At 48.3% G+C, this 15,767-nt stretch overlaps 1 protein-coding gene across 1 annotated transcript; it reads left to right on the top strand.

Moving 5' to 3' along the window:
* The first annotated feature begins 5,374 nt into the window (after window positions 1-5,374).
* BIRC5 (baculoviral IAP repeat containing 5) lies at window positions 5,375-14,004 on the top strand. Its single transcript, XM_035025886.1, has 4 exons — window positions 5,375-5,550; window positions 6,060-6,169; window positions 7,715-7,832; window positions 13,490-14,004. Exons 1-4 carry the CDS (start codon window positions 5,440-5,442, stop codon window positions 13,577-13,579), a joined length of 429 nt encoding a protein of 142 aa, XP_034881777.1. The 5' UTR covers window positions 5,375-5,439; the 3' UTR covers window positions 13,580-14,004.
* The last annotated feature ends 1,763 nt before the right edge of the window (window positions 14,005-15,767 follow it).

Genomic DNA, 15,767 nt, shown 5'->3' with positions numbered 1-15,767 from the left:
TCCCAAGCAGCCAGCCGTGTGCATCTACCACCCTCCCCACCCAGCACCCCTCCCCCACTCTGAATAACTGGCACTCCAAGTGTGATGGAGTATCCCAAAAATGAAGAATAGCCTAGACAGTCATCAGTTGGGGATGAGTACATCCAAGCAGCCAGCAGCCAACCACTATGTAGCCATTAGAAAGAGATCTGTTTACCGGGTGGGAAATCCCCCGAACATACTGTTATATGGCAAAAGCAAGATGCTCAGTGATACAACTTAGTACCATCTCAATGACTTTACACAATATACACCCACAAAAAGATGTTTTTCTCTGTGTGCCCACGTTTGTGCATGCAGGGGAAAGGCCTGGGAGGATCCACACCTAAGGCCTCTGCTCATGTCTGGGGAGTTTGCTTTATCTGTGTTCTTTGACTCTCAGGCTAAGAAGATAATGAATATTCAAATGTAGTATGTGATCTGAAGTGCTAAAATATTCAAAAAGCTTTCAGGTTGCAGGCAAATGAGAGTGATATTATAGATGTAACTTGAATTTATTCTAGATCTTCAAAGGAAATGACTCACAAACTGTAGGACTTGATCTAACATTTGCAACAAATTCCGAATGAGACATCTCGCAGCTGCTGGTGGGGGAAACCCAAGCCTTCACCACACCTAGGTGGAGAATTGCCCCCTTAGGTTATGCCCTGTTAAGGCCAAATGCCTTAAAGTAAGCAAAAGACAGAACAAAAATGTGTTCGCCCCCTTGTGATCCTATTTTCATTAAAAAAAAAGAATACATAAACGGGGCACTTGGGTGGCTCAGTAGGTTAAGCATCTGACTCTCAGTTTTGGCTCAGGTCGTGAGGGTCATGATTTCAGGGTCGTGAAATCCAGCCCTGAGTAGGGCTCTGCGCTCAGCCTTCTCTCTCTCCCTCTGTCCCTCCCCTGACTCATGCACTCTGTCTCTCTCTTTCTCAAATCTTAAAAAAAAAAAAAAAAGATACAGGGTGGCACTTGGGTGGCTCAGTAAGTATTTGCCTTCTGCTCAGGTCATGATCTCAGGGTCATAGGATCGAGCCCCACCTTGGGCTCTCTGCTCTGTGGGGAGTCAGCTTCTCCTTCTGCCCACCACTCACCCTGATTGTGCTCTCTCTGTCAAATAAATAAATGTAATCTTTAAAAATAAATAAACATTTTAATTTAATATGCAACTTATAATAAATACACTGTGGGCTGAATAACTATTTTTATGGCTTTTTAAAAATGGCGTCATAGGGGCGCCTGGGTGGCTCAGTTGGTTAAGCGACTGCCTTCGGCTCAGGTCATGATCCTGGAGTCTCTGGATCCAGTCCTGCATCAGGCTCCCTGCTCGGCAGGGAGTCTGCTTCTCCCTCTAACCCTCCCCCCTCTCATGTACTCTCTCTCTCATTCTCGCTCTCAAATAAATAAATAAATCTTTAAAAAAAATGGCGTCATGATTTCTTTTTTTATTCAAATATAATTAACATAACAGTGTTCTGTTTCAGGTGTACAATGTTAGGGTTCAGCAAGTGTTTACATTGCTCCCAGTGTTCATCTCGATGAGAGTGCTCTTAATCCCCCTTATCTATTTTGCTCATCCCCCCACCCACCTGCCCTCTAGCAACCACCAGTTTGTGTTCTGTATTTAAGAGCCTGGCTTTTTCATCTGTCACTTTTTTCCCCTCATGTGTTTTGTTTCTTAAACTCCACATATGAGTGGAATCTTACGCTTTTGTCGTTCTCTGTTGGACTTATTTTACTTAGCATAATACCCTCTCCGTCCATCCATGTTGTCACAAATAGCAAGATCTCATCCTTTCTATGGCTGAGTAATATTTCACTGTGTGTATATATCACATCTTCTTTATCCCTTCATCAGTCAGTGGACACTTGAGCTGCTTCCATATCTTGGCTATTGTAAATCATGCTGCAATAAACATCGGGGTGCATGCATCTTTTCGAAATGATTGTTTTCATTTTCTTTGGATAAATACCCAATAGTGGAATTGCTAGATCATACGTATTTCTATTTTAATTTTTTGAGGACACTCCATACTGTTTTCCACAGTGGCTGCACCAGTCTGCATTCCCACCAACAGTGCACAAGCGATCCTGTTTCTCCGCATCCTCTCCAACACTGGCTATATTTTGTGCTTTTTTATTTTAGACATTCTGACAGGTGTGAGGTGATATCTCATTGTGGCTCTAATTCGTATTTCTCTGATGATGAGTGATGCTCAGCATCTTTTCATGTGTCTGTTGACCATCTGTGTGTCTTCTTTGGAAAAACGTCTATTCAGGTCCACTGCCCAGTTTTTAGTCAAACAGTTGTTTTTCTTTGGTGTTGAGTTGTATAAGCTCATTATATAGATAACTATTAATGTTAAATTTCCTGATTTTAACAATTGTGCTGTGGTTATATGAAAGATGAAGTATTTAGGGGCAAAGAGGGATAATGCTTTCACCTTACTCTTAAATTGCTCAGGTAAAAAATATACATATATACACATACTATATATATATTCTCTCTCTATATATATACATATACATATACATATATGTGTGTGTATGGGCATCATGTAAACAGAAAATCTGGATAGAGTATACATGAGTATTCCTTGTACTATTCTTGCAAACTTTCTATAATTTAAAATAATACAATAAAGGGGCACCTGGCTGGCTTAGTCAGTAGACCATGCAACTCTTTATCTCAGGGTTGTAAATTCAAGCCTCTGGTCAGGTGTAAAGATTACTTAAAAATAAAATCCTTTAAAAAAATAATAAAATGATACAATAAAAAGTTTCCAGAGGCACCTGGCTTGCTCAAGTCAGTAGAGCGTGGTAGAGCATGGGATTCTTAATCTCAAGGTCATGAGTTTAAGCTCCATGTTGGGCGTGGAGCCTACTTAATTAAAAAAATTGTTTCCAAAATGTTGTGACATTAAAAGAATAGAAGCCAGCAGCCCACGTGGGGCTGGAGCACCGAGAAGTCCTCTTATTTCTGGCCTGCGGATGTGAGAGGCGCCACTCAGCCACCCCTGCATCTCGGGAAGTGACCTCAGAACACCCTGTTCCTGACGCAGATGGAAGAGACACAGATTTCCCCGTAGGCTGCAGGATTTGCCTGTTGCTGGGACACCACTTCGAGGAGGGAAGGGGGGCGTTTGCCCCGGGGTCAGCCCCACCCATCCTCCCTGTCCTTCCCTGTTCTCCCCTATGTTTGTCATTGCCCCCACCTCACCCCCGCACTCCTGGACACCCAGGTCTGGGTGGTCAGCGATGCCCTCAGGGACTTAGAGTTAATGTCCTTCTCTGTCCTTTAGTAGTCTTTCAAGCTTTCCTGAGGCTTTTGTGTGGCATCGAAGCCCTCTAGAATTATCCTTTCTGACTTGGTGGAGCAGGTGGGGACCTATCTCGGCCCTCTTTGCTTGCCTAGCACCTGGGAGCTGCTCAGGGCTCTGTTCCTGGAGTTGGTTTCACTCCCTGTCCTTTCTGGACTTCTACCAGCGACCCTGGGTCTCCTTTTATTCACCTGTAAAAGAATCCAGCTGGAGCAGGAATAGGCAGACAGACCCACAGGCAGACCTGAGGCTGGGTTGGATCCCAGAGATGGGTCCCAGCACACAGGGGAGTTTGCTAAGTGATAAGGGGAGTTTGCTAAGTGATAAAAGTGGTGTTTCAAACCTGCCTTTGTTCAAAGCTGCTTACCAAACAGTGTGGGGTCAACTGGCCAGATCTTGGCAAAGAAACCCGAGCCCTTTCCACATGCACCTTTCTATCGATATACTTCTGAAAGGATCAAGATTTTAACAATGAACACCAAAACCAAAAGGAATCTTCAATGAATATCTTCTATAAGTCATCTCAGAGTGGAACAAAACAAAAGAAGCCAACCAGAAATAGAAAACAAAAGTCAGGGGCGCCTGGCTGACTCAATCCAAAAAGCATGTGGTTCTTGATATGGGGGTAGTGAGTTCGAGCCCCACGTTGGGTGTAGTGATTACTAAGAAAAACAAAACAAAACAAAAAAACACACTTAAAACACGAAAAGTCAGGGGAAGAAAAAGACTGATAAATATAACTGCATAAAAATTAAAAAATTCTGTGGCACCTGGGGGCTCAGTTCGTTAAGCGTCTGCCTTTGGCTCAGGTCATGATCCCGGGGTCCTGGGATCAAGCCCCACATCGGGCTCCCTGCTCTGCGGGAAGCCTGCTTCTCCCTCTCCCGCTCCCCCTCCTTGTGTTCCCTCTCTCACTGTGTCTGTCTCTGTCAAATAAATAAATCTTTAAAAAAAAATTAAAAACTTCTGCAAGAAAAAAATACGCCACAAAGTCAAAAGACAACAAACTGGAGTCAAGGGCCGGGAGGACATGACAAATGAGGTTAAGTGCCTTCTGAATAAAGACTCACCAGGCAATAGGAAAAATGTCGGTATCCTAAGAGCCAAGTGGGTAGACACCAATGGGCAATTCACAAGCAAGATAAAAGCAACAGAGTTGAGATGATCAGTATTTTAATCTGAGAGATGCAAGTTAAAACAAGCACGTGCTGTTCTGCCTTCTCACAGAGGCAAAGATCAAAACATCTGTGGTCGCTCAGTGTTGTGAGGAGACAAGAACTCTCAAGGCAGTCACCTGTTCAGGTTAACCAGGGAGACCTTTGACCCAGAGAATTTAGCAACCCAGAGAGCAACACAGCCTGCCTCCCTCCCATCTCTGGGGTGGCTCTTTCTTTGTCTATGTGTTTTTCTCTCTCATTTTCCCTCCCCACTGTTTCACAAAATTGCTCCCAATTTGCTTGTCAATTACAATAATTGCGAGCTAACAGCTTACCCAATTCATAAAGACTGTAACTGGTAGAAATGAACAAAATTAATTTAACAACGGCTAACACTGATATAAGCCTCAGGGTTTTTTTTAGCTACTACATTTAGATGTTAAGCATTTGACTCCAGACAGTAGGAACTTGGTACAAATAATGCAGAAGGATCAAAAGGGCAGAAGCTGTTATTGGTAAGATTTGATAGAGCCAAAAGCTGATCTATGAATTAAATATCTGTTACAAAATCTTACGGAGAAAGGGGAGTGTTTAATGAGCACAGACTTAACACATATGTGTTCGACAGTGGCCACTCCTTGAACCCATCACGGGGACGTCAGAGCATCCTCAATCCCTCTTCCCACCGGTCTTTGCAAGCAATGGGAGAAACGCTAAGTGTGGGAAAGGGCCAGCGCGCGGCATGGGCCGCTCTGCGCATAGCGAGTCCTGAGCCCCACGGCGGGAGGACTACAACTCCCAGCACGCCCCGCGCCGCCCAGCCTTCCCAGAGAGCCGCGGGCGGCGCGCTCTGCGGCAGCGCGTTCCCGACATGCTCCGCGGCGGCAGCCAACCGCCGGATTTGAATCAGGTCGGCGCTCTGTGGCTGTGGCGGCGGGATGGGCGCTTCGTCGTTGCCCCCTGCCTGGCAGCTCTACCTCAAGGACCACCGCATCTCCACGTTCAAGAACTGGCCGTTCTTGGAGGGCTGCGCCTGCACCCCGGAGCGGGTGAGACCGCGCGGCCTCCCTGGGCCCCAGGCCCGCCCTTCCCCAGGGCCCTGGCGCGGCCCCGGGTGACCCCCTCCGGCTGTGGGTTCCCGACCCCGGGGCGACCCCTCCCTCTGTGGGCTTTCGGCCCCGGGAGACCCCTCCAGCCGTGGGATGGCAGCCCCGGGAGACCCCTCCCTCTGCGCTCCCGGGCCCCGGGCCCCGGGCGACCCCTCCGGCTGTGGGTTCCCGAATCCTGGGCGACCCCTCCCTCTGTGGGCTCCCGACCCCGGGGCGACCCCTCCCTCTTGGGCTTCCGGCCCCGGGAGACCCCTCCAGCCGTGGGATGGCAGCCCCGGGAAACCCCTCCCTCTTGGGCTTTCGGCCCGGGAGACCCCTCCCTCTGCGCTCCCGGGCCCCGGGCGACCCCTCCGTCTGTGGGATCCCGGCCGGGGCTACCCCTCCCGCTACGGGCTCCTGGGACCCTGGAGCGCCTCCGCCGGGGCCTGAGCCTCAGCTCTCCCTTGCAGATGGCCGAGGCCGGCTTTATCCACTGTCCCACTGAGAACGAGCCCGACTTGGCCCAGTGTTTCTTCTGCTTCAAGGAGCTGGAAGGCTGGGAGCCGGATGATGACCCTATGTAAGTCCCCCAGGCCAGCCTCGCTGGGCTTCCAGGTGGCCCCGGCTGCATCCCCGGCTCCTGTTTTGAGCTGGGCCTGCGAAAACTATGAGTTTCCGACACCTAGTGATGCAGCCGCGGCTTTCCGAGTTCGTTTTGTGCCCCAAACAGTTATTGCAAGTGGACGAATCTCTTTGTGGTGGTGCCCTGGTGGTGCTTTCAGCCTTTTTAAGCCCGATTTGGCCAGACGTCCTCCAGTGGATGCTGAAGAAAGGCTCATTCTTGCAGGACTGTCCTTGACGCCCTTCAGGTCTGGCCGAATTCAGGCGCAGATCCTGTGGTGACCTGGGGGTGTCCAGGTGCTTTCCTTGTTTTAGAGTCTTCACATCTAAAGCTTTATTGAGCTGTCGCTCACACACCAGAGAAAATACTCTCTTAAATGGGACGCTTGTGTTGTTTCAGGTTTTGTTCTTTAAGGCATCTAGATTTGTGTTTGGTTGTGTTTTTTGTTTTTGTTTTTTTAATTCCGTGTGTATGTCCAGACCCTGATGGCTGTCTTTTTGTATGTGACACCACTTTCTTTTCTCATCTTTTTTCCCCTGTCAGACCCGATTGCTGCCGTATGTTAGTATTTTCCTATAGAGAATTACCCAAGTTGTCTGTTCTTGGCCAGAAGAGAGTTGTTGTTTTCTCTAACGTGTTTGCTCTTATGACCCTTTTTTTTTTTTAAAGATTTTATTTATTTACTTGACAGAGAGGGAGAGAGCCCAAGCAGGGGGAGCGGCAGGGAGAGGGAGAAGCAGGCTCCCCGCGGAGCAGGGAGCCCGATGTGGGGCTCGATCCCAGGACGCTGGAATCATGACCCGAGCCTAAGGCAGATGCCTAACGACTGAGCCACCCGGGCGCCCTCCTTATGACCCATTCTTGACTAGGATGGCATGGTGCTCATACTGGGGATCACTGGGAAAGTACCCGTTGTATTCTTGGGAGTGAATTTCTAGGTGCTAGAATATTTTCAGATGGTAGTTCCTAAGGGCTGTCCTTTTGGACTCTGTATGGCTGTGTGTTCATTCCAGTACTGTTCTGCTCCCACTGCTGTCCGCCATTTGCAGGGATAATTCCCAATGCAGAGAATGAGGCTGGGGAGTTCACTGGAGAAGCCTGGCCAGCGATGCCCTTACTGGGACCCAGCAAACAGATTCTGTAACAGTTCCAGTGAAATGAGATTACTTCAGACAGTTCCTTCCTTGAGGATTTTAGAGGGATTTGAAGTGTGCTACCTCTGCACTTACATACCACGTGACATGTTTCCTGCTAATTGCTGAAGGACTCCAGATGAAATACATCAGCCCCAAGCATGGTGGGGAGATGTCCAGACAGAGGGCAGGGGGCAGAGATGGGCTGTGTGGGCGTGTGCCCCGGGACCTAGCACTGGTTCTGTGTACTTCACGAAGCAGAGGAAGGCATGTTTGTGAGCCAAGGTGCTGGGTGTTGCTGACAAACTGTTGTTTTTCTCCCTTTACCTGACTTTTCTCTGTTGACATGCTCCTGTATTGATTTTTCTAGAGAGGAGCATAAAAAGCATTCATCTGGTTGTGCTTTCCTTTCTGTAAAGAAGCAGTTTGAAGAATTAACCCTCAGTGAATTTTTGAAACTGGACAAAGAAAGAGCCAAGAACAAAATCGTATGTATTATCGGGAGTAAGAACCAAGGGCAAACCCTGTTGAGCTTCTGTAGCACTGAGTTCCCCGCTCCTTGTATTGGAGGGGCTTAGTTTTCCTCAGTACGCATTTTTAAGCCCCTCAGATGGGTATGTGAGGATATAAAGGACAGAAAAGCGTCTGTCCTGGAATGTGGTCTTGGGGTTGTGCAGTCAGAGAAAAACGTGTTCCCTCCTGGAGGACGTGTTTAGTGTGAGGTACCTCTGGTGTTGGAGCGGTGATGGTTAGGCTGGTGCCCAGCCTTCAGTGACAGTCTGTGTGGGAGGCCACTTACATAGTGTGTGTTCATGTGTGAGCCTGGTGGGGACAGAGGGCTTGGGGGCACATAGTAACATATCGGGGAAAGGGCATTATGGGTATTGGGAAAAAGAGGCACAGTCCAACTGGACCTTGGGATTTCTGCAGGTGAACTTTGACTTGTGGACAGGCATCCTGGGTTATCGGGAGAGAGGAGGGGTGAGGCTGTGGGTCCACAACGAGGTGGGTACCAAGCAGCCTGGGCTGTAGAGAAAATCAGGGCTCCCAGGTAAATCTGAATTTCAGGTACATGGGGAATAACTTATTAGTATAGCTCACGTTTTGTATGGATGTATACTAAAAAAGTTACTCGTTTTTATGAAGTTCAAATTTAGCTGGACATCCTCTATTTTTATTTGTTAAGTATGGCGGTGTTACAGAGAATAAATGTTTGGGTGTTTAATATCGTTGTAGCAAAGCACTGGGCTGGGAGTTGACATCCTAGTTCTGCCCCCGCCATTCGTGGGCTCTGAGTTTAGGCCAGTCTTGGTTGCACGTGGAGGGCAGATCCCCATGGTTTCTGAGATCCTTTTCTGGTTGAAAATTTATGTTCTTTTTGAGATGATTATGAAATAGTTCTGTCTGATATAGTATAAACACTGAAGACCAAATTTTTTGTTAGGAAAAGGGAAGAAATTGGTGGTCAGTATAGCGAGTTGTGGAAGAGCATTTACGCAGTGGGGGTCTGGGGGACTGCAGTGTTGGAAGCATGAAGTGGGCCAGGGAGAGCCTCTTAGGTCAGGCATCAGCACACCCTCCATGAAGTGCCACAGATAGTAAATATTTTAGCCTTCATGGGCCTCATGGTTTCTGTTAGGTTTTGTTTTTTTTTTTTTAAGATTTTATTTATTTATTTGAGAGAGTAAGAGAGCGTGAGCAGAGGGAAGGGTCAGAGGGAGAAGGAGAAGCAGACTCCCTGCTGAGCAGGGAGTCCAATGCGGGACTCGATCCCAGGACCCTGGGATCATGACCCAAGCCGAAGGCAGACACTCAACCGACTGAGCCACCCAGGTGCCCTCTGTTAGATATTATTCTTTGGGGGTTTTTTTTGTTTTCACAACTGTTTAAAAATGTGAAAACCATTCGTAGCCCAATGTATGAAAATAGGCCATATGTCCCACAGGCCACAGTTTACTAAGCCCATTCTAGGTGAGAGACCAGCCTGTTTACTTAGGGGACAGTCATGAGAAAGCTATGCCCCAGCGAGCAGGAGGAAGATTAATGTGTAGCCCAGGGAGAGGCTGAAACCAAACTGTAGAGTGCTGAAAAAGACAAAGGATATTAGGTGGTTGTAACAAAGAGGAAACGTGGTTGTGACGGCACAGCTCCAAGGCAGTGAGTGACCCAGTGCTCCAAGGCCCCTTGGTCTGATAGGCAGAGTCAGGTGGGCTATGGGGAGAAGGGATTCACTGAAGCAGGAAGCCCACCAGGAGACGCTCGCTCACCAGGTCACCATCATCTTCGGGAACAGCAGTGGGGCCACACCAGACCAGGGTGAACAGGCAAGAAGGGAGAAAAGTGGGGGATGGGAAAAAATGTTTTGCTTTCATTGTACAGCTGTTTCTGTTCTCCCCAAGTCAGAATACAGGATACGTTATTTTTTTTTAAAGATTCTTATTTAAGGGCGCCTGGGTGGCTTAGTCGTTAAGCGTCTGCCTTCGGCTCAGGTCGTGATCCCAGGGTCCTGGGATTGAGCCCCGCATCAGGCTTCCTGCTCAGTGAGCCTGCTTCTCCCTCTCCCTCTGCCTGTTGCTCCCCCTGCTTGTGCTCTCTCTCTCTTTCAAATAAATAAATAAAATCTTTAAAAAAAAAAAAATTCTTATTTATTTGAGAGAGAGAGAGCGTGCAATCCAGCACCAGCAGGGAGAGGGGCAGAGGGAGAAGCAGACTCCCCACTGAGCAGGGAGCCGAATGTGGGGCTCGATCCCAGGACCCCGGGATCATGACCTGAGCTGAAGGTAGACATTTAACCGACTGAGCCACCCAGGCACCCCAGAATACAGGATACTTTAAAACGATGCCTTTGTTTCTATTACTTTGTTTAATTACAAAACAAACAATATAAGCTTCCAGAAGGAAGAATCAAAAGCTCCACCTCTATGCTAAGGGTGACCACCATGGACTGTTTATTGTGTCTCCTTCCAGATAATTTTTAAATTTCTGTATTTTAAAGAAGAATAAAAAGTGTAAGCTGTTCATACTTTCCTTAATTGGTTTATACAACTTAAACAACAGGGAAGTTTTTGTAAGCCCGTGGCTCTCAACTATACTGTTACGATGTCATAGAGCTGTGCTCTCCCCCTCTGTGGCCATCAGCCATGAGTGGCTTTTATGACGAAGATTCTGTAGAGTGCAGATTTGCGTGCTCCAGTCACACAGAGAGCGTCTTACGTGCCCAGTGGCTGCGCATGTCCGGTTGCTGCCGTGCTGCGCCCCGCAGATAATGGAATAGTTCTGTCATTGCAAAAGGTTCTGTTGGACATGCTGTTCTAGAGTACCAGCTGATGGTGAGATTTGCTGCAAATAATTTATCACTAGTATGTAAGTCAGGTCCCCTCGTGTGCCCATGCACTTGGCCATGTGAGTGGATGGTCATGTCTGGGAACCGGCATAACCAGAGGTCTGTCTGCTTCGCCCTGGAGCCCCATGGGCAGTCTAGGGCACCTCACTCCTGGGGGTGGGCTGGCACGCAAACCTTGTCTGTTCGGTAGGGGTAAATAAGGTCGGGGCCTGGTATTTTAAACTATTAAGTCAGCTATGTGATTGCAGTGTGTAGTTTTAAGGTAGTCGTTTATTGGACGTTCGTTAAAAAGAACGAGATGAAATAATTGTGTTGGGTATGCAGATACTGGAGACAAGGAACAGGTGTTTGCTGTGATGCTGTGGGTTTCTGAGGCCCCAGACTTACGTGGGAGGTGCTGCTGCTAGTCCGTGTGACAGGATCGTTGATGGAGCAGCCCTCCTGGGGCCCTGGGGTGTCCCTGCTGGACAGCCGGCCTTTTAGGGGTCTAACCTGGGAGCGCGCTGCCCGCTCTGTGGCTCTTCTTGGGGCTGCAGCGCTACCTCTGCCTTTTGAGAAAACAAAGTAAATTAGAACCAGCTAGAAAACAAATCAGTTCAGGGGCTGAACTTGATACGGGAGCAAGCAGAGAAACCTCTGTCAGACTTGAGTTTGTAGACACTAGCAATGAGGCTAAAATGAAGCTCGAGAGGAAGGAAGAAGAATCCTAAGCTCCAGATGGCAAACTTTTGCTTAGTGCGTTTTATGGTTTGTTTGTTTTTTAAAGATTTTATTTATTTATTTGAGAGAGAGAATGAGAGAGAGAGCACATGAGAGCGGGGAGGGTCAGAGGGAGAAGGTGAGCAGGGAGCCTGATGTGGGACTCGATCCCGGGACTCCAGGATCATGACCTCAGCCAAAAGGCAGTCGCTTAACCAACTGAGCCACCCGGGTGCCCCTTTGTATTATCATCATTATTATTATTATTTTAAGATTTTGTTTATTCAACAGAGAGATAGCGAGAGCAGGAACACAAGCAGGGGGAGCAGGAGAGGGAGAAGCAGGCTTCCCGCTGATCAGGGAGCCCAATGCAGGGCTCCATCCCAGGACCCTTGGATCATGACCGAAGCCGAAGGTAGACGCTTAATGACTGAGGTACGCAGGCATTTTATGTTTTTAATAGTTTCTGGGTTTTTTTTAAAGATTTATTTATTTGTTTTAGAGAGAGAATGGGAGGGGCAGAGGAAGAGGGAGAATCCCAAGCAGAATCCTCGCTGAGCATGGAACTGGACGAGGGGCTCAATCTCGTGACCCTGAGATCACGTCCTGAGCTGAAATTAAGAGTCAGATGCTTAACTGACTGAGCCACCCAGGTGGTGCCCCATGAGTTTCTGAGTTTTGCTTCAATCCACCTTTATTAAGAAAACAGGGGCGCCTGGGTGGCTCAGTCGGTTGAGCGTCTGGCTCTTGTTTTTGGCTCAGGTCATGATCTCACGGTTGTGGGATCGAGCCCCGAGTTGGGCTCTGTGCTCAGCTGAGAGTCTGCTTGGGATTTTCTTTCTCCCTCTCCCTCTGCCCCTCCTCCTGCACGCGTGTGTGCGTGCTCTCTTTCTAAAATAAATAAATCTTTAAAAAAATGTATAAATTGGAGTTGTTGACCTCCATGTTGTGGTGGTTAAATTACAGCCTGTGTACCTTGGGGCTTATTTAATTTTAGACTTTGTTGAAAGAGAAGAAAAAAGTAAATAAAAAATATATTTTAAAAGGCCATAGTCAGGGCCCCTGGCTGGCTCAGTCGGTGGAGCATGCAACTCTTGATCTCATGGTTGTGAGTTCAAGCCCCATGGCGGGTATACAGATTACTTAAAAAGAAAAAGAAAAAAAAAAGCACAGTCATCTTTCCATATCTGTAAAGACGAGGCTCTCGAGCTGCAGAGTTGTCCATTACAGGGCACACCCTTAACTGTCAGGTGCTGTGTTCTCTTTTTCGTGTCAATTTCTTATTTTTTAAATTAATTTTTCTTTTAATTAATAATTTTACGTAAGCCTTATACATGGCGGCAAAATTAAGATACACAAACATACATAATGAAAAGTAATTTTTGAAAGTTAGCTTCTAATTAGAAAACAAATTTAGCCTGATAAAGGCCTGTTAGCTTTTTAGTGTGTCAGAGAAATCAAGGAGAACACACGTGAGGGTAGGGAGAGAGGTTCTTGGATCTGCTGACGCGATCCGGCATTTGTCCTTCTGGAGAGAGCGTTGGGCAGAATGAACAGGTCAGAAGGTAGGTTCAGGGAGCCCCGGGAAGCCAAAGAATCTTCTATTTCAGGAGAAAGCTGAGGCTCGGCAGTGTCTCTACGTGGACAAGAGGGGGGCTCTGGACTTGAACTGGGGGAGCTTCAGAAGCAGTGTGGGTGGCGGTTGAGAGCAGGACTGTGCCACAGACTAGCTAGCTGGGCCACCTGGACGCCACTCTGGGCCTTGGTTTCCTCACTGTGGAATAGAGACTGCAGTGGCATCTGCCCCACAGGGACACCGAGCAATAAAGCCGTTCGTGTGTGTAAAGCAGGTGAAACGGTGTCTGGGACACACAAACATTGCAGAAGTGTCTTCTTTTATAATTATTAGGATGTAGCTGAAGTGGGAGGCCCCTGAGTTGAGCCAGGATATTCACCCCAAATAGCTGGGGGTCTCCACCCGAGCACAGCACCCGATTTATTTAGGTGCTCAATAGATGTTGCCTTTTTTCCACGTTGATCTTATCTACAGGGTGTGATTGGGAAACTCTCGTTCAGTTTCACGCACCTCTTCTTTATTTCCAGGCAAAGGAAACCAACAGTAAGCAGAAAGAATTCGAAGAGGCGGCAAAGAGAGTGCGCTGTGCCATCGAGCAGCTGACTGCGGTGGAGTAAGGCCTCTGCCGAGTGCACTGCTCCCGGCCTGACCCTTTCCCAGCGCCTCAGGGAAGGAGAACGTCCACGATTTGAAATTAGAATATTTAAGCTATACTTTTGGTTTTTTCTTGAACGTGGTGCCAGAGGCTGCTTCTGTTTGTGCAGCTGGTGCTGCTAAGTCCAGTAACCGATTCTCTCATTTTTCCTTGGTAGTTTTTGCGCCATTGGTTCCTGGACTTGCCAGGGTGAGAAGGTGAGAAGTGTGTTCTCATGGGCAGAGCCCTTCCACAGTGAAGCACCGGGGCTTCAGGTCGACGGCCCGCTGTGGAGCCTGAGATTTGATGCCCGAATGTAATCATAGGTCTGTTGTGACTGGACCAATAGAGAATTAAGGATACCATTTTAGATTTTATCTGTCTAATAATCTGAATTTAGGGTGTGCATTTCTTGTGTTCCCGCTACTCTGTATTATCTCGCCGGTCCATCTACAAGTCCTGCGGCCGTCCTTCTCCCCCGTCAGGTCTGTGGTGCTGCATCCCTCCTTCCCTCCAGAGCAGATCACACAAGATGCCATCCCTGCCAGAGTCCTGAGCTGCTGTGTGTGGGAAGGGCCTTCCTTGCCTGTCTCGTCATTTTGGAATCTTCACAGGGGGAGCTAGCAGAAGCCAACCCCAGGCTGCCTCGGGCCCCCAGGTGTGCCAGAGCCCTTCCGGGACTGAAGCCCGAATGGCAGGGGGGTGGAGGAGGCCTGATGTCTTGACAGTAAAGCCAGCCTCTTGCTTGGAGGTCAGTTGAAGATCTGTCACCTCCGGCATGCGCCACAGGCACATGGCAAGGTTGTGACATTTCTCTAAAACAGACAACGAGAAGGTCCTTGATGCCAGACAGTGCGTTTTCCAGAGGCCTGGCTCCCTTCTCTGAATGAGCTGTGACACAGATGGGGCAGGCAGGGCTGGGATGAGAGACCCATGGAAGGAATTCCTGGTCTTCCCATTCCCAGTACTCTGCAGACCGCTACTTCCCTTTCGTGACGCGGGTTAGGTGGCTGATAAGGCACCTGTCTTTCTAATGTGAAGCCCCCTAAGGAGGACAGAGGGATCAGTTAATGTAAAAAGTGGATTGGAAATGCCTTTTGGAGGAAACTTTTTTATAGATAACTTGTTTATATTGTTTGCAGTCTTACGGGATCATAGATTTCCGTGATGTCAGTTAGAGCAGTGGTAATAAACCTGGCGGCTGGGGCCCCGCGCTTGTTGCCTCTGACCTGTGGTTTCCTCGTCTGTAACACGGGTCATACAACTGTACCACCTCAGCTGGTTTCTGTGTAGGTGCACGGGGGGACTTAAGACAGAGTCCTCAGCTTCTCCTCAGGCTCTGCAATGTCGCTTTCTTATTTTGTTTGAATTATTACTTCACAGCACGGCACAAACTACAATTACAGTGAGCACAAAGCCGTTCTAAGTCATTGGGGAAATCCGCGTGAGCCTTAGGTGGGTTTGGAGACAGGGGAGCAGGAAATAGCAGAAACCGTCACTTATGAGCTTGCTGCAGCGTTAGCCCTCGGGAGCCGTCGGCACTCGCCGGTGGCACCCTCCCTGACAGCAAAGCAGCGGCCTGAATCCTTTTTAAATACTTAACTCCGAGCTCTGGGGACTTGGTGGGCTGCAGCGGGTGATCTGTCAGCCTCGATTGGCTGTCTCTCCATTGCTGCTACGCCCCCGACCCCCCCCCCACCCGCGCTCATTGACATTCTCCCCGTCCCCTCCCCGAGGCCAGCTCACACAGGGCTGAAGCCTGGTGTTACAGTGATAGATCTTATTTCTCCCTCCATGAAGAGAAGCTGCAGGGTGGATTGTTAACAGTCCTATTGGAGGTCATCTTGTCATTTCTGAAAAATAAAAACCATTTCATTTCAAACAAAGCTGCAGACCCTACTGGGTTTTTAAAATCTTGTCAGGTCTTTGTGGTGGTTCCTTAGCCACCTGCTGCTTCCCACCCACACGGCTGTGGGGCAGGGATGAGCTCTGGCAGACGCAAAGCCAGCTCTGGGCTACAAGGCCCACTTGTGTGTGTCATCTGGACCCATTGCAGCTATAAACTGGCTATGCAACGTGCATCTCAGACTTCTATTTTTCTGCCACATCCCAGTCAGAGAGGGAAGTGTATTTTTCCCTGCAAGCTTGGAGAATAAATTATTTACTGCAGT

The sequence above is a fragment of the Mirounga leonina genome, unplaced genomic scaffold, assembly GCF_011800145.1.
Source record: "Mirounga leonina isolate KUSES-001 unplaced genomic scaffold, KU_Mleo_1.0 Mir_197, whole genome shotgun sequence".
Classification (NCBI taxonomy): domain Eukaryota; kingdom Metazoa; phylum Chordata; class Mammalia; order Carnivora; family Phocidae; genus Mirounga; species Mirounga leonina.
This window is presented reverse-complemented; position numbering and strand designations above follow the sequence as displayed.

Excerpts from the sequence above, each read along its gene's own strand:
- BIRC5 (XM_035025886.1), top strand. The coding sequence starts at position 5,440 with ATGGGCGCTTCGTCGTTGCCCCCTGCCTGGCAGCTCTACCTCAAGGAC. Across the intron at positions 5,551-6,059 it reads GCGCCTGCACCCCGGAGCGG|ATGGCCGAGGCCGGCTTTAT; the intron begins GTGAGACCGCGC and ends TCTCCCTTGCAG. Across the intron at positions 7,833-13,489 it reads AAAGAGCCAAGAACAAAATC|GCAAAGGAAACCAACAGTAA; the intron begins GTATGTATTATC and ends CTTTATTTCCAG.